The sequence below is a fragment of the Camellia sinensis genome, chromosome 4 (assembly GCF_055761805.1).
Source record: "Camellia sinensis isolate YWXY chromosome 4, ASM5576180v1, whole genome shotgun sequence".
In the NCBI taxonomy this organism is placed as follows: domain Eukaryota; kingdom Viridiplantae; phylum Streptophyta; class Magnoliopsida; order Ericales; family Theaceae; genus Camellia; species Camellia sinensis.
This window is the reverse complement of record NC_138964.1, coordinates 105,452,744-105,472,621: the sequence shown is the minus strand read 5'-3', so window position 1 is coordinate 105,472,621 and position 19,878 is coordinate 105,452,744. Positions and strand designations below refer to the sequence as shown.

Genomic DNA, 19,878 nt, shown 5'->3' with positions numbered 1-19,878 from the left:
CGATAGATCTCCGACTCTTAACAAAACTCGAGTTTCCATCTCTTCTAGGTTACATTCTTTACTTACAAAAGAATTCGTATAACTCAAAAGAAACATCAAGGTTGTATTGTTCAACATTATCAAATAATTAAAATTAGAGCTTTTGATTTAATCTCTTTGAACATGTCATTTGTTTATTTACTAATTTAATTCACTAACTTTTATTGCACAATTCCATCTCATAAAAATCTTCTTAGATGTATTTTTCCTTTACATTAATTAAATTAGTTCAATAAATCATGAATCAACCATAAGCTTATTCCTCCAAAATTTTTTTAATTAACCAACAATTAGGGATTTTTTGTTCAGACCATCAAAATCATGTTCCATTAATCTCAGGTTCCTAAAATCAACTTTAAAAGTAAGATTTGCTATTTGGATTCAAAACCCTAACTTACATCTATATGCCCTTTGAAAATCTCTTCTCAAAATCATAATTTTATGCAATAGGAGAATACCAACAAGTCTATCTATAGCAAGGTATTGAAGAGAAACAAGGAAATCCCTACATCTTGAAGTGAAGAGGAGAACCTGGAAAACTTAATGGCGACAAAACCATGAATTTCTTAGATCAAAATGAAGCCCTTGATAAGATCTATAATCTTTCTTAAAGGACCAAGGTAAGAAGATGTTTCTAAGTGAGTAGATCTGAAGATCGTGTGTTAAAAGCTTGAGTTTAGAGAGAGAGAGAAAGAGAGAGAGAGAGTTCTACAAAGTAGTGGAGAAAAAGAGAGAAAAGAAAAGATAAAGTGAATAAATGAGTAAGTGAGGACCCTATTTATAGTACTAGGTCAAAGTGAAATAAATTCTCAAAGTCAACCTAAAAGAATAAGTCAATCCCAAAAAGTAAGGCCCAAACAGTGACCTAAAAATATGAAAATTACTCGCAGGTGAAGACACCCAGAGCAATGGTGTCAACCCCAAGAAGCAGTGTTGAAACACTATTGTTTGCAGTAGATAGGGTGTCGACCTTAGAACTAGTGGTGTCGACTCCAAAAAGCAATAACAAACCAAAAGCAAAGCAGCAAGGCAGTGTTGACACCAATAAGATTGGTATTGACCCCAGAAGCAGAAAAAAACAAGAAAAGAGAGAAGAACAGCAGGTGTCAACCCTCAAGGAGCCTAGTGTCGGCACTAGAACAAAATTTCTAAGTTCTCAATGAACTTTACGATGAAACCAAGCACGAATGAACAATCCTAACAAGTCTAAATCGAATTGTACTCCTCCAAAATGAAGATACAACCACCCCAAAGACTCCCATAACGAAAAATAAATGAATTAAATACACTTTCCAATGACTTAAGGAACACAAGTGTTACAAGATGTACTTCGTGGGTCTTGAGACATGCAAGTTTGTTCTTCGAGCGCAAATGTCATAATCTATAGGGCATTGATGCCTTTCTTTCATACATATATACTCGTACAAAGGATGATTTTGTAGGTCTTAAAGTGTGAAGTACATTTTGCACATCTCAAGACACGTCTGGGAGATTTTCTATGTCTTTCAGTATTTCTCTATTAGCTGAGAAAGTTCTGGAAACCAAAAATTGAGAGAAGAGTACCCTATTTGGTTTTTTGACTTGTCGGTCATGATGGTGATGTCTATTTGTTGAATTGTACCTTGATCTTTGTGGATAGATGCCAAGATGTTCCTTTCAGAAACCAGGACTGATTCTCAGAGAGGGAAACAATTTTCAAGGTGACTCTTGAGGTGTCCATGTTCCTTTCTAGGATTTTTCGATGTTGATATTCATTCTGCTAAATTCTTTCCCAATTTGGATGATTTCTTCTAAGGACCTTCTTTTGTTTTGATACGAGCGGACTTTTTCGAGAAGGCGTTGAGCATTGACTTTGAAGAGCCAGCTGATGATTCTGGGGCAGCTACTATGCCTTGGAATGGTTTGGTGTTCTCATATTAGGCTTGGAGTAATCCATATGAAACCATTATTGGATTTGTGATAATTGGGATAATGACATTTGAAATTGGTTGAGATAACTTTTTCTAATCAAACGAATGCCATTTTTGATGTAAAGTAGATTGTTTTCAATTAGGTAAGGCTTTCACCCAGTTGATTTGAGACATGGAAAGACACTCTTTATATATGATTAGTTTTCCCTACAAAGGTGACAATTGGGAAATGTACCTTAGACTTAGATCAGGTTGCTTGGGTAATATCATACCTTCGCAAATGCTATTATTAAAGTAGAGGGAAAATTGCATTGGAGATCCTTATATTTTGGTTATAGTGTCAATTTGGTCCCTACACTTTCAATTTGTTCAATTTTGACCATTAATTTTAGATTTTGTATCAATTTGGTTTAATTGATAATGCCCTTTTGTTTTTTTGTTTTTTATTTAACGAAAGATGATTACTAAATTGGTTGAGGTTAACTCGTTGAGTTAAATAAATTTCTCATTTTGCCTTTAAAAATATGACACGTCACTTGTGTACGTATTTTCCATAAAAAAATGCTAAAAGTTTAATCAATTGGACTAAGTTGGGACAATGTCATAAATTCAATGTCAAAATCGTGGTAATTGAAATTAGAGTAACCAAAATGACACAATGATCAAAGCGTAAGGACCACCGTCATAATTTGTCCTAAAGTAAAAATAGAGGCAAAACAAGTGGGGATTGCTAAATAGTCGATCGCCAACAAATGGGATGAATCGCTGATGCATGCCAAAACATGGTTTTAACTTCAGATTAGAGTGATCGCTTGCGGATTGATCGTTCTAGCGGGAATAATCCTAATTTGACCTATTTTAGTTTTCTAATCAAAAGACCCTAATACATTTCTTGGGTTTAAGCCTCATAATTTTTTAGCAACCTAACAGTTTTTTAGTGTTCTTCAATCTTAGGCAAATTTCTCTAAAGCACTTTTATAAAAATATTCACACTTTGCATTGCATGACTTTGCATCACCATGATATCTCTTTGCGATTTGTGTGAATGTATCTATCGTTGTATGGAGATTGAGGCAAGGGTCTTTGTGGTGATCTAGAAAATCAAAGGAGGTTGATGGGATCAAGTAGAGTCGGTGGAGCGTGGAAAATAGATTGGAGTTCTAAATTTTTCAGCATAATTCCCATCTTAACTAATGCAAATTACACAAGATAAAAGAAAATTAACCAATGACACAGATAGATCTTCTGTATCAATTTTATTGAAGTAAATGCAAATGAGATTTAAATCAGAAAAGAGGAATTAGGTATAGAAATGTGATACCAGAGGACTAAAGCAACATTGATGCCTAAACCAAGACGACCAGCTTTAATTATACAAACCAAAATCTCCCTTTGATTGATGAATCTCACAAAAACAATGTTTTTTTTTTTTCTTGAAAATTTGTAAATATAGAAGCAATCTCTTTTGCAAAGTGAATACACAATAGTGTATGTGTGTATATATATATATATAGATAACCAAATTTATGACATCAAATCAAAGTGGCGCAGCGGAAGCGTGGTGGGCCCATAACCCACAGGACCCAGGATCGAAACCTGGCTTTGATAAAAAAAATTTCCTTGTTTTTTTTTTCTCCCACCAAATAGAAATTCTTAAATTTGTTTTTTATTTTTAATTTTTTGTTCTTAAAACTGTCCTAACTCCATATCTTCATCTCCTCCAAACTTTTTTTGTGGGCGTCAATTTGGACCCATATCGATGACCCGAACCTTTTACCTCGTAAGTCTTGTAATAAAAGTCATCTATGTAAAAAAAATATTTCATCAGACATATGAAATAAATAAAAAAAAAATTATTTTATTTTACAAAATAAACCATAAAGATGATACGAAACCCAATAAGGCAAAATGAATCAGAATAGAAGCCAACAAAATGAAAGCAAAACAAAAATATGAAAAATATGATTTATGGACATCTGGCGTTACTTCTTTTTTATTTTTATTTATTTATCTATTTTGGCTAGAATCCTCACAAAGATGTGAAAAGGGGTGTATATTGTTGTTTTATTATTATTATTATTTTAATTTCAGTTTCTAGAAATATTGTAAATAAAAATAGCACCCACCCATTGCCAACCTTTCTAGCAATCATTCAAATGCAAGGAAACATTTGAAATTTGAATATAAAGTTATTACAGCACAATTGATCTATGCTTTCTTTCTTTTTTTCTTTGTGGTCCCATCTTGTGTTCAAAAGTTAAAAAGATATACAGTAATGATAAAGATTTCACAAAGCACAATTTCTACAATTCCCAAAATAATTTGGACTATTCATGTCATTGTCAAAGATAGAAAAAAAAATAAAAAAATTCAAACAAATCAATGATCAATACATGAATAGGCACTACAAAAAAAAGCACTTTTGGCGACTAAATTTTTAGTCGCCAAAAGTCCATTTTTAGTCGTCGAAAGTCGAAATTTTACTTTCCTCGACAAATTTTTTTAGTCGCCACATTTGTCGCATATTCGTGGTCGCCGGAGGTATTGGCGACTAAAACTTTTTTAGTCGCCAAAATACAGGTCTTTAGCGACCAAAGTTTTAGTTGCCAATAGTGTTTTATACTTTTGAAAATCATACATTTACCGACTAATAATTTAGTCGCTAAAACTCACTTAATCGCCGACTAAACCGTTTAGTCGCCAAAATAAAGACTTTTGGCGACTAATAATTTTAGTCGCCAAAGGTGTTTTCGTAGAAAAAAAAAAACCCACTTTTTTGCTTTTTCTGAGTTTCGAACCGCCAACCGTTCCACATTCCAAACCTTTAATTCTATAATTTTCGGCTACTAATTATTTTTTAGTCGTTAAAAAATTAAGTTCTGCCTAAAAATAAAGCAGTTTTGGCGACTAAACCTGCTTTTAGTCGCCAAAAAGGTCCCCTTTTGGCTACTAAACTGAGTTTTAGTCGGCAATTGACTGTTTTTAGCTACTATTTTTTTTTTGTAGCCAAAAAGCTTCACTTTCAGCGACCAAACTGTTTTTAGTCCGCAAAACACCTATAATCGGCGACTAAACTGTTTTTTAGTCGCCAAAACCATCACTTTTGGCGACTAAATTATTTTAGTCGCCAAAAACCGTGACTTTTGGCTACTAAACAACCTTTAGTCGCTCAAAACCCTATATTCGGCGACTAAACTGCCTTTTAGTCGCTAAAACCCTTATATTTGGCGACTAAACTCTTTTAGTCGGCAAAAGTGATCAATTTTGACGACTAATTCTATTTTAGTCGCCAATTCTACTACTTTCAGCGATGAAAAATGCAATTTTAGTCGCGAAATCTGCTTTTTGTTGTAGTGAGGGATCGTGAAGGTATTCCTTTGTGGGTTCTCCAACATTTTCCAAAAGATGTAACTCGACCTACTGTGGCAGACGAAACCTACTAACATCTTTTTTTTGCAAAAGCCTAAGAATTAAAAAAGAGGGTCTGGATGGTTTCCAATTCCAAATTAGATTGAATTGCTCAGTTTGGCACATTAGGTTTACTTTTGGGTATTGTTTCAATAATTCAAATCGTTCACATTTTAAGATTTGTCGAGTACATCATTCTTACGAAAAATCAAGTCGATTAGATAACGTAAATCATATGTTTGGATCAATTTTGTATGAAATGTTTATTTTCTCATCATCGATTTTTCTTTCATATAAAACTAATTCGAACATGTGGTTGCCGTTATTCGGTCGATTTGATTTTTTGGATGGATAATTTTCTCGATGAATCTCAAAATGTGAATGGTTCAGATTATCGAAATGTGACAAAAAAATAGACCCAATAGGCCGGACAACACCTTTCTAGTCCTAAATCGGACTAGAGAGAAGCCAATCCCTTAAAAAAAGATAAAAAATTTATCATGATTTTTGATCTGTGGTGTATATTTAAGCTTTGTATTGTGGGACTAAAACCTAAGTAAATCTTTTAACTATTAATTTTAAATTTTGAATAATTCCTAAATATATTTTTTTCTATGTTTGTATAGTATTACTGATCTTTTTTCTCCGCTCTGCGTTCAATATAGCTAATCATTGTTGACTTGTGATTGAATAACATGCATGATAATTTTTGTTCCTTTCCATTTTGCATTATTGGAGGATTCACGTTTGAGTTTACTTTAGAAGATTAGCTATACGTATTGCTAATTAGTTATGATATTTATTTATTTATTTTGTGGTAAGTTGAAAGGATATAGTTCACAGTGTCTGGAAAAGTGTCAAATTTTAGCTACAACCCTTTCCTCTCTCTTTCATAATGGAACTCACAAAGTAGCATTAAAGCAACATCGTTAAAATTTAATATTTTCACACTACAACACTGTCAAAATTTGATTTATGATAATTTATTTTAGCATTAGAAATGTTCTGTGACTTGAAATGCAGATATTGGTATATTACCCTCATAGATATATTTGCATTTCATGTAGAATATATATATATATATATATTTTTATGACAATCGTGTTTCCAAAGTGTACCAAGTCTGGTGTTTTTCCAGTAGATGAGTATTAAATTGGTCTTAGGAAGTTTTGTTTTTTTGTTTTTGGCATAAATTGTTGAGTTTGCACATTTCCGAAGGCAAGGGATTGCTAAGCTACTGATAGGGATTGATCCTGAGCAAGGGATTGCTAAGGGATTGATCCTTATTGCACTTGGATTTTTTTGACATGGGTGTGTACTTGTGCAATATGGGTCACCACCATTGCCGTTGCTGTCCACCCACCACCACCGCTGCTACTGCCGTCATCACCTACTTGCCACCACTGTTGTCATCATCATCGACCCATCATATTCTCTTCTTTTCTCTTCTCCTCTCTCTCTCTCTCTCTCTCTCTCTCTCTCTCTACTATTTTTTCAGAAACATCAGTCCACCATTGCCGTCTTTGTCGTCTACCTGCCACTAACGCTACCGCTATCTACTCACCACCACCACGTCGTTATTCGGATGTTGCCACCGTTCACCAACTATCTCCACTATCGTTAGAGGTCTACATTCTACTGTCGCCGATCTATATTCTACCATTGTCGATCTATACTCTACCGTTGTCGATCTACACAACCATCATATCGCTACTGCCTCCTTTATTTAAGATTCAGATTTATTTTTAAGTGATAAATTTATTAGTCTCTCTTGTTCTTTGTGTATGTGGAAGATGATCGTGTTGAATAAATTTACAGTGATAAATTTATTAGTCTAGTCAATAAATTTACAATGATAAATTTATTAGCCAGGATTTGTCAATAAATAAGTATGGTTACTAGGACAGGCTTATAAGTACCTTCAAATATAATTACTAAGAAAATATATTTTTTCTAACACAAACTATAAAACCATAAAACGTTTTTCTTAGGAGTGTTGGCAAATGAAACTGGGTCGGGTGGCTTGCCACTTGCCATTTGTCTGAACTTAAGTAGATTAGAAAAAAATGCATATGTATCTGTTTGTTCGGACCATTGAAATTGTCCATTCGATAAGGGATTGGTTCGAGTTCGATTTTGGTGAGTCAGATTGATGCTTACCCAGCCATAGGCAAAGGATTGGGTTGCCCATGAATTTACATCATAAATTCAAATTCTAGCATTTTAGTTGGTATTATTATTTTTGTTACATAACATTCTTTACACTTGTATTCTGAGGACAAGTGTAACCAAAATAAATAAATAAATAAATCTAATTTTCTTTTTTAATAATACAGACACTGCAGGAAAAACGGGTTTAGGCGGCGTTTTTTTAACGACGTTTTTTGAAATGCCACTTTTATTAATATTTAACGACGTTTTTTAAAAACGTCGCATATTTGTTTAATCAAACGACCCCGTTTTAGAATAGGAGGCGTTTAAAACCGCCTCCAAACGTTGTGCCTCATGCTCCTATTTTGTATCTGAGAATGCTGCTTAAAGCTTTGTAAACCCTTATTTTGAATCCTCACACCTCTCTCTTGCTCACCCCCAAAACCCTTGAAAGCGATTTCGATTCAGAGAGATTTTCTTTGAGATTCATACAGATTCATCAGAGCGATTTCAATTTGAAGGTCTGAAGCTTCACTATGTCACTCTGTCTCTCTCTCTCTCTCTCTCGATTCATCCTTTGTTCTCTGAGATATCGATCTGAAGCTCTAAAGCTCTGGGTGATTGCGATCGCAGAGGAAGTGATCTCAGGAGAGGCTGTGTTTGATTTCTCAGATCGGTCTTAGAGCGATTTCGATTTTGAGATTCGTCTCAGAGCGATTTCAATCTTGAAGTTCTCTATCTCGATTTCAAAGCTTCATCGCGAGGTATTGATTTCTCTCTCTCTCTCTCTGTCGATTTGTGTTATACCTTATCTGGAAATACTAGCTCAACATGCTTTTCCCATATCTTTTCTTAGTTGCTACAAAACAAAATGTGTTCCCATTTAGGCTGATAACCTGTTCATGTTTGATTTTCCTCCCAGTTATATGTTCCAACAAATCCTTGTGGTGCAGAGTCCTTACCTCCAGCAATTGTAGTCTCTCAGTCCACTTTTTATTTGCAAAGACTATGGGGTGAACCTAGTGAGGTATGTTGTTCAACACAAGTAACTGTGTTATGGTGTTGGACTTTGCAATTATTTACTTATTTTAGATGGTGGAATTGGTTTTAATCATTATAAAGTTTTTAATTTCTTGTTAACTCTCCAACTCAACTATGACCATATATGATTTCGGAAGTCCTAATAGAGTAGACATTGTTGTTTACCGAGTAAATATCAAAAAATAAAAAATAAATAAAAATTCATCACATATCTAAGACCATGGCATATTCTACTTAATAATTCTTTAACTAAAGTTTTCTCATCTTTGAAATGTTCTTGTCAAAGGCTTAATGGATATTACTCTTATCATCGTTTTTTGAAATTGTGTGGAACCTGTTTGCAAAACTGTACTTTTCAGGTTTTGGTTATTTTTTAATGTGTGATGCTTAGATTTGTTAAGATTGGTACGGTTGGGTTGGCTACTTGTAGATTTAATTGGCTTATCATTGTTGGTGACTAGAGAGTGAGAAACCCTCACATCATAAAATACTAAAAATTGAAATAAGTGCAAAAAGAAACTGTCTCATACTATGACATTTCCATTGATTTGGCATGTGTGTAACTACTCTCATAACTCCAATCATCTTATGGAGAACGTTTTGTAACTTTCATGATTTGACAATGAAGCCGAAATACTTGGTAACATTCACAGTTGGTTTGGATCAGAGGAACAACATTGATGTAGCAGTTAAAAAGGTTACACAAATGAACCATTCCATTATATGTATTATTTTTATGATGTTGCAAGTAGAGGTTTGTAATCTTATTTGATTTTTTGATAGTTTTCTGAGGATTTTCAAATTATGCTTTCATTATGATGGCTGGACAAGTGAATGGCATCAATTTGAGTGGTCAAAGAGGGCCATCCATGTCAGTGTAAGAAAGCAAACAAAATGGTAATGAAGCACGGACACCTCTCCGAGGGCTCCGTACCAGTATCAGACACGTGTCGGACACGGACACGCGTCGGACACGCGGTGGACACATGTCCGACACGCATGGGAGAGTGTCCCATTTTTTTTAAAATTTTTTTACATCTGGACACGTTTTGGACACGCTATAGACACGTTTGGGACACGCACGGGGGCAATTTCACAATTTACTAAATTTTTTTGGGGTTGATTTGAAAATAAGCTAAAACAGATCAAATTTTCCCTAATCTACCATTCGCCCTAATCTGCTTTGAATCGACTTTCGAATAGAAGATAAACAACAGAGAAAGGGTGAGAAAGAGGGAAAGAGAGAGGACCTGACTTCGTCGTTTGTCTTCTCTCGTCGATCGTTGCTCCTCGTCGGTCGTCTGTCGTCGGTCTTCGATCTTCTTTGTTCGATCTGCGATCTGCGATCTTCAGTCGATTTTCTGCTTCGTTAAGGTACGACTCTTCTTCGATCGCTCTCTCTCTCTCTATTCGATAGCTCTCTCTCTCTCTCTCTGTCTTAGCCTCTTCTTTCCTCTCAATTGATTTCGCCTCGCCCTTATTTTATTTTTTTCTTTTATTTCATTTTTTTGTTTTATTTTTTTTCTTTTATTTTGATTCTGATTTTTATTTTATTTTTTCCTTTTTTTTTCTTTTATTTTGATTCTGATTTTTATTTTATTTTATTCTTTTTTTTTCTTTTATTTTGATTCTGATTTTTATTTTATTTTTTTCTTTTATTTTTTTTCTTTTATTAATTTAATTTTTTCTTTTATTTTTCTTTAATTTTGATTCTAATTTTGTTTTATTTTATTTTTTCTTTTCTTTTATTTTTTTTTATATTCTGATTTTATTTTTTCTTTTCTATTATTTGAGGATATAATTTTAATAATGTATATTTATTAATTTTATTATAGGGACCAATTATTAATTCTGAAACAATGGGTACGTGTGGTAGTTCTAATGATATACCTGATGATGATTTTGATGAGAACAAACCATTGTGGAAGTATATAAATAAATTAGCAAAACCTGGGGAAGGAGGAGGAAATTGCCAATTACAATGTAAATTTTGTAATAATACTTTCAAAGGTTCATATACAAGAGTAAGGGCACACTTGTTAAAACTCCCAGGAAAGGGAATTGGTGCTTGTAAGAAAGTGACAAGTCAAAAACTTTCACAACTGCAAAATGAGAATGATGCTGCTGAGCTGAGAATTAAAAATGCTCTTCCCAAAAATGTACCATTGCCTCCTTCCACTGTATCAGTGGGTAGAGTGGGAGTGGGAGTGGGCCTGGGAGTGGGAGTGGGAGTGCTATTGAGAAAGCATTCAACTTGAAGGATAGAGAGCAATTGCATTTTGAAATTGCTAGGATGTTCTACTCGGCGGGGGGGCCGGGGGGGGGGAGGGGGGTACCTTTTAATCTTGCAAGAAATCCTTACTATGTTAGCTCTTACACATTTGCTGCAAATCATAATATTCCTGGATATTTGCCTCCCGGTTATAATTTGTTACGAACCACATTACTTCAAAAAGAGAGGGCAAATATTGATAAATTGTTGCAACCAATTAGGGGCACATGGAAGGAAAAAGGGGTGAGCATTGTTAGTGATGGTTGGAGTGATTCTCAAAGGAGGCCTTTGATTAATTTTATGGCAGTGAGTGAAAGTGGGCCTATGTTCATTAAAGCAGTTGATTGTTTTGGAGAAACTAAAGACAAGTATTTCATTGCAAATTTGATGAAAGAAGTGATTAATGAGGTTGGGCCAAGTAATGTGGTTCAAGTCATCACGGATAATGCTCCTAATTGTAAGGCAGCCGGACAACTCATTGAAGCTCAATTCCCTCATATTCTATGGACTCCTTGTGTGGTGCACACATTAAATCTAGCTTTGAAAAATATTTGTGCCGCAAAGAATATTGAGAGGAATGAAGTCACATATGAAGAATGTAGTTGGATTAGTGATATTGCAGGAGATGGTTTGATGATTAAGAATTTTATCTCTAATCACTCAATGCGATTGGCTATGTACAATGAATTTGTGTCATTGAAGTTGCTTTCGGTTGCCGAAACACGATTTGCCTCCACAATTGTTATGCTCAAGAGGTTAAAGCTTATAAAACGTGGTCTTCAAGCAATGGTAATTAGTGACAAGTGGAATTGCTATAGAGAGGATGATGTTGGGAAGGCAAAATTTGTGAAAGAAAAGATTTTGGATGATGTGTGGTGGGATTACATTGATTATATTCTTTCCTTCACGGGTCCTATATATGACATGCTTAGGGCTTGTGATACGGACAAACCTTGCCTTCACTTAGTATATGATATGTGGGACTCAATGATAGAGAAAGTGAAGATGTCAATTTATAGGCATGAAGGGAAAAGAATAGATGAGGAATCTACATTTTACAATGTGGTGCATCAAATTCTTGTGGATCGTTGGAATAAAAACAATACTCCTCTCCATTGTATGGCACATTCATTGAATCAAAAGTAAGTACCACATTTAAATTTGTTTTAGATATTTCATTTTAATGGACTTATCTAGTCTTTCTTGAAATAATTATTTTTCCTATTTTGGATTGTAGGTATTATAGTGATGAGTGGCTCCATGAGGATCAAAATAGAGTTCCTCCACATAGGGATGAGGAGGTGACACGTGAGAGGAACAAGTGTTTTAAGAGGTATTTTGAAGATATCACGGAGCGAACCAAGGTGATAACTGAGTTTGGAAAATTTTCGGGTCATGTTGAAGCATTCTCGGAGTATGATTCCATTCATAATAGGTGGCACATGGATCCTTATACTTGGTGGTGTGCATATGGTGCATATGCACCATCTCTTCAAAAACTAGCTTTGAGATTGCTTGTGCAACCTGCCTCTTCATCTTGTTGTGAGAGAAATTGGAGTACTTACTCCTTTATTCACTCAGTGAGAAGGAGCAAGATGGTCCCTCAACGCGCGGAGGATTTGGTGTTCATTCATAGCAATCTTCGTCTTTTATCAAGGAGGAGCTCCCAATACTTGCAAGGAGAGACAAAAGTGTGGGACATTGCCGGAGATAACTTTGACTCACTTGATGATATTAGAATGCTTGGGATAGCTAACCTCTCACTTGATGAACCGGCTATAGAGGCGGTCCTATTTACAGATGAAGGAGAAGATGGAGGCGGTGGTGAAGATGTTGTAATAGTTTCCTCTACTTAGGTTGATATTTATGGATTTTGTAATAGTTGTTGGTACATTGGATAATTTTATATTTTGTGGTTTGATTTTCATGCATTTTGTAACAAATGATGGTTGGTAGCTTCGAATGACATGTTATGTATTGATGGAATGCTATTTTATGTTAGTTGTGAACGATATATATATGATGTTAAATCAATTAAATGTTTATTTTTTATAATTTTAATAGTGTTATTTTGTATATTTTATTACCTTTATTTGATTTTTTTAATAATTTTATGACATATAATAAATAAAATTAATTATATATATTGAACGTGTCCCCGGCGTGTCGTGTCCCTTATTTTTTGAAAATTTGCGTTTTTGCGTGTCCGTGTCGTGTCCGTGTCGTGTCGCGTGTCCGTGTCCGTGCTTCATAGGTATTTTACATATTTTTGGTGTTATACCACATTTTCCACTATACCATGTTTGAAAAGAGAACTCATAAAACAGAGATATGATACCCTTTCTTTATTGGGAAAGGAAATAAAGAACTGATTTTTTGTTCATCAATATTGCATCCTTTCATATATTCAAATGACCATTATAAGATTTGCTATCAGTTGTGTTTCTGCTGAGTGGAAAAAATTCATCAAAAACAAAAGGATGGGAGTTATTGAGGAGTTGGTGGAAAAAATTCATCAGAAACAAAAGGATGGGAGTTATTGAGGAGTTGGTGGAAAAAATTCATCAGATTGAGAAGTTGCCACTACAAGAATTTCATGGCCACACTAGTGATGTCTTGGATCTGGCCTGGTCCAAATCTAATGTAAGTTATTGCTTGCTTGCAAAATACCTTTAAAATCTTCCCATTTGTTTAAAAAAACATAATAATGTTTTTGAGGTCAATTTGTTGCAGTGTCTTCTTTCATCATTAAAGGATAAAACTGTTCGTCTATGGCAAGTGGGCTGCAATGAATGTATTAGTCACTACAACATTTTCTTAGTTTAGTGACATTTGAAAGTGCCACAAAACTATTCTTCTAATGATATTTTTTGGTCTTGTGGCATTTTGAACAAGTGCCACTTCTATCGGTGCCACGGTAGATACGAGTGCCACGGTAAATACTTGCAAGTGCCACTGCACCATCATGGCTGAAAACTTTCAATGACATTTTAATGTCATGGTAGATATTATTTGTGGCACTATCATGCGCCATTAAAAAAAGAGTTAGTGACACTTGTAAGTGTCATTACACCATCAATACTAAAACCTTTCAGTGACACTTTAATGTCATGGTAGGCACTATTCGTGACGCTATCAAGTGCCATTCATGACGATAATTCGTTGTAGAACAATTTGATCCGCTCTTGCGGAGACTCGAACCGCCAACCTTCCGCACCATAAACCTTATACACCACACTCTTTCCACTACACCTCTATAGCACCACATGATTATATATGCAACATATATTATTTATATAGTACATACATCCATATTAATATAAAAGTATATGTGTAAACATAATTATTTTATTGAACATAATTTATGTAAAATAAACTATTTACTACCAAAATAAATAAAAAAAGACCACTTTTGGCGGCTAAAAAATTTTTGGTCGCCAATTCTATACTTTTGGCTACTAATTGTTTTTTAGTTACTAAAAAACTTAACTTTTGTCGACCAAAATCGGATTTGGTCGCCGAAGATGCACTTTCAGCTACCAAAATTTTGGTCACCAAAAAATTTTATTCCCGCCTTAGGATTTTAGTTCTCCCGCGCTAAAAATGACCATTTTTGGCGACTAAACTTATTTTTTAGTCGCCAATTGTAGACTTTTGGTTACTAAATTTTTTTTTGGCACCAAAAAGCTTTACTTTTGGCTACTAAAATTTTTTTAGTTGGTAAAACCCATATAATCAACGACCAAACTTATTTTTAGTCGCCAATTGTAGACTTTTGGCTACTAAATTTTTTTAGTCGCCAAAAAACTTTACTTTGGGCTACTAAAAATTTTTTACTCACTAAAACCCATATAATCAGCGACCAAACTTAGTTTGAGTCGCCAATTGTAGACTTTTGGCTACTAAAATTGTTTAGTTGCCAAAAAGCTTTACTTTTGGCAACTAATGCTGTTTTGGTCGTTGAAAGCTATACTTTCAGCAACCAAATTTTTTTGGTCAGGAAATTTAGTCGCCGAATATGCTTTTTCCTGTAGTGTATATTGAGTTTAATTCATTTATTTTTAATCATTTACTACATTTTAAAAATTTAGAAAATATATTGGCATTTTTTGTTTTTTCAAAAATGTCATTATAAGCTTGGAAAGTTTTTGGCTTAGTGGCATTTCTCAAAATGCTATAAAATATTTGTTTATGACACTTTTCACTAAGTGCCATAAAAAGTAATTTGCACCTACCTAGTGTCCTGACATTTTTTAAAAAATGTCATTGCAAATATTCATAAAAAGTTTTTGTAGTGACATTTTTGTTGTAGCGAAGTGACATTTTTTTTAATTGAAATGCCACTAGAGCCTTATATGTTTGTGGCTCTATGACATTTTTTTAAAAAATGCCACCAAATATTCTTTTTGTGACATTTTTAAGAACATGCTACTAGTATGGTGTCACTAAAATATGTTTTTGTTGTAGTGTTGTGACACTTGTTCATTGAAATGTCACTAGAGCCTTTTATGTTTGTCGTTTTGTGGCATTTTTCAAAAACGTGCCACTAAATATCATTTTTGTGGCATTTTCTAAAAATATGCCACTAGTGTAGTGCCACTAAAGTATGTTTTTGTTGTAGTTTTGTGACACTTGTTCATTGAAATGTCACTACAGCCTTTTATGTTTATCGTTTTGTGGCATTTTTCAAAAACGTGCCACTAAATATCATTTTTTGTGGCATTTTCTAAAAATATGCCACTAGTGTAGTGCCACTAAAGTATGTTTTTGTTGTAGTGAGTGTTTTCCAACACAATGACTATGGTTAGTATTGTTGGCTCTCTCTCTCTCTCTCTCTCTCTCTCTCTCATACACACACACACACACACACAAACAAAAACACACAAACCCACATATACACATACAAAAAAGAATTACAACATAAGTAACACACGACTCGCATGTCACACCACAAAGATACATTTATCATAAGATAAGCATTCACATGTTTTTTACTCTTGGGTTATATTTTGATATTAATATGTTCTTCAGATACTTTGATTGTTGTTTGTTATTATGAGAATATACTGAAGCTGTTGCTGTTCATGAGGGCATTTAAATCATGCATATGGGTGGTCAAGAAAAGACACATTATTTGACAAGGTATATTTTATTTGAAAATAGTTGTAATTTGTCTAATTTCATAAACTAGGTGGATAGATGTTGTGAACAAGTTGTTTCATGTGTTTAAAGATGTCTTGATTGAAGGCTTGAGTATTAAACAATGTAACAATTGAAATGCAGGGAACATGCAGAGTCAAAATGAAACAACTGCAGTTTATGGGAATTGTTTGTACTGTCAGATAGACGTATGAAGTTGGGCCTTTTTCATTTTTACTTTGCTTCCTCTAATGTTTTCTCTTCTCTTTCACCATCAGATAGATGAACGTACGATTGAACCCCTTCTACATGTCGAAGGTATTATTTTCAGTTCTATTTTCTTATTTTTTAAAATTGCGTTGTTTTTGTTCTTTTATTTGTCTGCCTTAAACATGCCATAACTTCCGTATTGCTTTGGATTTGGTCTGATACTTGATTTTGCAATTTTTTTTTTTCTTCAGTTGTTTTATGAACTTGCACATGATAGGTGATTTGGCTTACAATAGTTTGGCTAGTTTACCTTGTGGCATCATTCAAGCTGGTTCAAATTTGGAGTTAAAACCTCTATGGTCAACAAGTAGTTCGAGGGAAAAGGTTAGGTTTTGATCTTGTTATACTTGCCAATGTGCAAACTTCTTTTGAACATGCACTTGTCAAAAAGTTCATTTACAATTTGTTGATTTTTCTATATCAACAGACAAAATCTGTTCATACGATTCTAAAGTTGTGTTACTTGTGTAGATGATCATTACTTCATATTTGTGGCTAACATGTGGCTGCCTTTTCTTCAATTATCAGGTTGATGTTTCAAGCTCTCATAACTTACTAGCAATTCCAGTTGGTATTACACAAAAGAGTAATGTTGACGTTATTATTCGAAAGGTATAATTGTCTATTAATGCTTGTTATTCAAAGCTATAATAGTTCGTTGACAATAGACATGTCATTATGTGGACGTTCCTTACCTAATTTTTGTGAATTCAGTTGCTTTCAAAGAATTTTACAATTATATTATTCCATTATGATGGCAATATGGATGGATGGTGGGATCTTCCATGGAGTAAGAATGCTACACATATAGTTGCACAGAACCAATCAAAATGGTAAGGCTATATATATTTCTTAATTGGGATTTTAGACGAGTAATTTCATAGTAATATTTAGACAAGTTTAGATAGGTCATAATTTATAGTGAGCCCTGAAGTTTCAACTGGCTGAAATGTTGGTCTTTAGATAGGATGGTTCTAACTCAATTATATGGATCTATTAATATGAGATCTCTCTGGCAGATTGATCACACAGCAAGTCCTTCTATTGCCTTTATTAGCAACCTTTTTTTTTTTTTGTGCCTTTTTTCTCTTTCAACAGTGTTACTCTCTGGCTGAACTTTGTATATAGTGCTAGTTTTAATCCTTGTTGTAATAGTGTTTTATTTTTATTGCAGGTGGTATAAAAAATTAGATTATGAATTTCATTTAGAAAGGTGAAAGGTTTTATATGGTCTTGGTTTTTGTATATGCAGGAAGGTTTGTCACCCTTGAACTTTTACATTGAGGATGAATTCCATCGTGCCACTCGTGGTGGAGCTGGAGGTGTCAAACCCATTACCAATTATGCCCTGATGTATATATTATTTTGCCATTTGAATGTAAAACAGTTGATTAATTTCTCTGACATCTAAAATTTTACTTGGAAATTTTTTCCTCATTAGCTTGTCTTAACAAATAAACCATCATACATTGTGTGATAGAACACAAGTAATGCTTATGTTCGAGCTAGCAATTTCATATTATCATAATGTTGAATGAACAAAAAAAAATGGCACAAGATTATGGCATTTTGTTTTTTTGGCAATTTCCCTAGTGACATACATTTTAAAAGGTTAATCTGAGGTAGTCTAGTTTGTAACTCCCATTAATCTGGCTGATTCTTGTTTGTGCGATTGATGATTTTGGATCAAATGAAACGTTTGTAGGGTAAGTAGGATAAGACAGTTAAGGGAATGTGAATTTTACAAATCTAGGTGTTAAAATGAGGGGAAAATAAAACATTGGTTCTTTTTACTTGCTTGTTTACATACTATCACTTTTTTAGAGTAAATTATGTTAATTAATTTGTTTTTCCATTGAGGTTCTTGGACAGATGGAGGCACATGATTATTGGTAGAGTGAGGTTGTGGCCTGTGAGGTTGATTTTTGCTGTAAATATATTTTTTTCAGTTATATAGTTATTGGGTGTATTGAAGTGTAATGCTTTGTTGTATCATTGTGTTTATTTGCCATATAAATTTCTTCTGCTCTGTTTCATTCTCAATTGTTTGTTCTTTTGTTTTTCTTTGTTTTTCTTTTTCTCGTTTGAAATTTAGATAATTGTTTACTGAAGCCTTCTTCTAATCATTGTATCACAGGAATGTTTATTGGGGCTTTTGGATTCGAAAACAGTTTGGTACTCATCAAGTGGAGTTCTTACCAGCTGCAGAAAAAGTAGCTCATTTCAAATCAGTTTTTGATTTGGGTTATTTTTCCCTTTGATTCAAGCAGACCAACTTGATACTAATTTTTCTCCTTCCACATTTTTCTTATACAAGACAAGTCTGGTTTTTTGTTTTGGTAATAATGATTGGTTTATATCTGAGTATTGGATGTTTCTTCTTTACAGTTGAAATAATTGGTTTGCACTGTCGGCTATGGTGATGACTTTGGCCCTTTCTATTCTGTGTTTTGGGGCTTTCTTGATTTCATAAGCAATTTTTATACTCTTTTTGTTTGTTCATCAAATCTTTGCAGGTGTCAATGATTATCATAAGCATACTTGATGGCCATCTTATGATTAATGTACACATATGGGCAATGTAAAAAATTTATATTTTGCCTTTTTCCATTAAGAATTGTGAATTTAATTTTTGGATATGTTATTTTGCGGGTAATGTTAAAACCTCATTTGTGAATATGTTATTTTGTGGGTAATGTTAAATATCATTTGTGGATATGTTATTTTGTGGATAATAGGGATTGGATATTAAATTGATTGGAAAAGTGAATTAATGCTGCATTTACTATTTGAATGGGAGTTATTATTTCTTATTAGTGTTATTTTTTAGTTTTATTATAGGTATTTTTTTAGTTCAAACACATAAAATTAACACAATTAACAAAAAAAAAAAAAAAGAAGGCAATTGCGGCGTTTCTAAAACGTCGCTAAATATCAAACCAAAGGTTGGATTTTTAAAAAGAGATACGAAGGCGTTTTAAAAAACGTCGCTAAATAGCTTGGTGATGTCATGTACTGTTACGAGAACTTTTAGCAGCGTTTAAAACGCCGCCTATAGTGATATGGCGACGTTTTTAAAGCGCCATAAAGTTATAGCGACGGCCGCATCTTCGACGTTTGGTGCTAAACATCACAAAAGGATTTGACGACGCTTTTGGGACCTATAGCGGCGTTTTTTAAACGCCTCTAAAACCCCTATTTTTAGCAGTGAGACATCATTTTTCACACCTTGCTTGCTATGTGTAAAACTTTCATTAGATTCTATGCCTTCAGATATTGCTTCATACTAATCATCAAATCATCAATTGTTACTATTCTGAAAAAAACTGAAATCCACGACATATTGATATGTGAATATGTTTTAATTTTAAACAACAAATAACAATTCCAATCAAAGACAAATCAATAACCAATTTAACATGGAAAAATTACAATCAGCGAGCGCCTCCAATTATGATAAAAAAAAAATCACGGGTCAAAGTCACAAAATAATCCACTAAGAAGACAAAAAAAAATTACACATGAATACCCTCAATTACCTAGTGAATCCATGTTTGAATTGAACCGACCTCAATGTGTCTCTTCCACTACCATCTTTACCTCAGAATTGTCTTGTCCAACGTTGAATCTACAACTCTGATGTTGAAT

At 33.8% G+C, this 19,878-nt stretch overlaps 2 protein-coding genes and 1 long non-coding RNA gene across 11 annotated transcripts; all 3 read left to right on the top strand.

Moving 5' to 3' along the window:
• Nucleotides 1–7,924: 7,924 nt before the first annotated feature.
• Nucleotides 7,925–13,341, top strand: LOC145789419 (uncharacterized). 2 transcript variants are annotated; one of them, XR_014327223.1, is made up of 4 exons: nucleotides 7,925–8,272; nucleotides 8,431–9,246; nucleotides 9,333–9,446; nucleotides 13,259–13,341. It is a non-coding gene; the product is annotated as an uncharacterized LOC145789419 (long non-coding RNA). The 2 variants fall into 2 exon arrangements; XR_014327222.1 differs by having other exon boundaries at nucleotides 8,431–9,446.
• LOC145823234 (uncharacterized) lies at nucleotides 10,843–13,067 on the top strand. Its single transcript, XM_082922821.1, has 2 exons — nucleotides 10,843–11,963; nucleotides 12,059–13,067. Exons 1-2 carry the CDS (start codon nucleotides 10,843–10,845, stop codon nucleotides 12,675–12,677), a joined length of 1,740 nt encoding a protein of 579 aa, XP_082778947.1. The 3' UTR covers nucleotides 12,678–13,067.
• Nucleotides 13,342–15,638: 2,297 nt separating the features above from the next.
• LOC114294678 (uncharacterized) lies at nucleotides 15,639–18,647 on the top strand. Of its 8 annotated transcripts, none has more exons than XR_014366820.1 (6): nucleotides 16,069–16,278; nucleotides 16,448–16,554; nucleotides 16,759–16,842; nucleotides 16,945–17,063; nucleotides 17,483–17,552; nucleotides 18,368–18,647. XR_014366820.1 is itself a non-coding variant. In XM_028238817.2 (5 exons), the coding sequence occupies exons 2-5, from the start codon at nucleotides 16,429–16,431 to the stop codon at nucleotides 18,445–18,447; spliced, it is 360 nt and encodes a 119-aa protein (XP_028094618.2). In that variant the 5' UTR covers nucleotides 16,013–16,278; nucleotides 16,422–16,428; the 3' UTR covers nucleotides 18,448–18,647. The 8 variants fall into 8 exon arrangements, 6 of the variants coding, with proteins under 6 accessions (XP_082781600.1, XP_028094618.2, XP_082781598.1 ...); XR_003640553.2 differs by having other exon boundaries at nucleotides 16,105–16,278; nucleotides 16,422–16,554; XM_028238817.2 differs by lacking the exon at nucleotides 16,945–17,063 and having other exon boundaries at nucleotides 16,013–16,278; nucleotides 16,422–16,554.
• Nucleotides 18,648–19,878: the final 1,231 nt, after the last annotated feature.

Excerpts from the sequence above, each read along its gene's own strand:
- LOC114294678 (XM_082925471.1), top strand. The coding sequence starts at position 16,212 with ATGTTTTCTCTTCTCTTTCACCATCAGATAGATGAACGTACGATTGAA. Across the intron at positions 16,555-16,758 it reads CAAGTAGTTCGAGGGAAAAG|GTTGATGTTTCAAGCTCTCA; the intron begins GTTAGGTTTTGA and ends TTCAATTATCAG. Across the intron at positions 16,843-17,482 it reads TTGACGTTATTATTCGAAAG|GAAGGTTTGTCACCCTTGAA; the intron begins GTATAATTGTCT and ends TTGTATATGCAG.
- LOC145823234 (XM_082922821.1), top strand. The coding sequence starts at position 10,843 with ATGTTCTACTCGGCGGGGGGGCCGGGGGGGGGGAGGGGGGTACCTTTT. Across the intron at positions 11,964-12,058 it reads GCACATTCATTGAATCAAAA|GTATTATAGTGATGAGTGGC; the intron begins GTAAGTACCACA and ends TTTGGATTGTAG.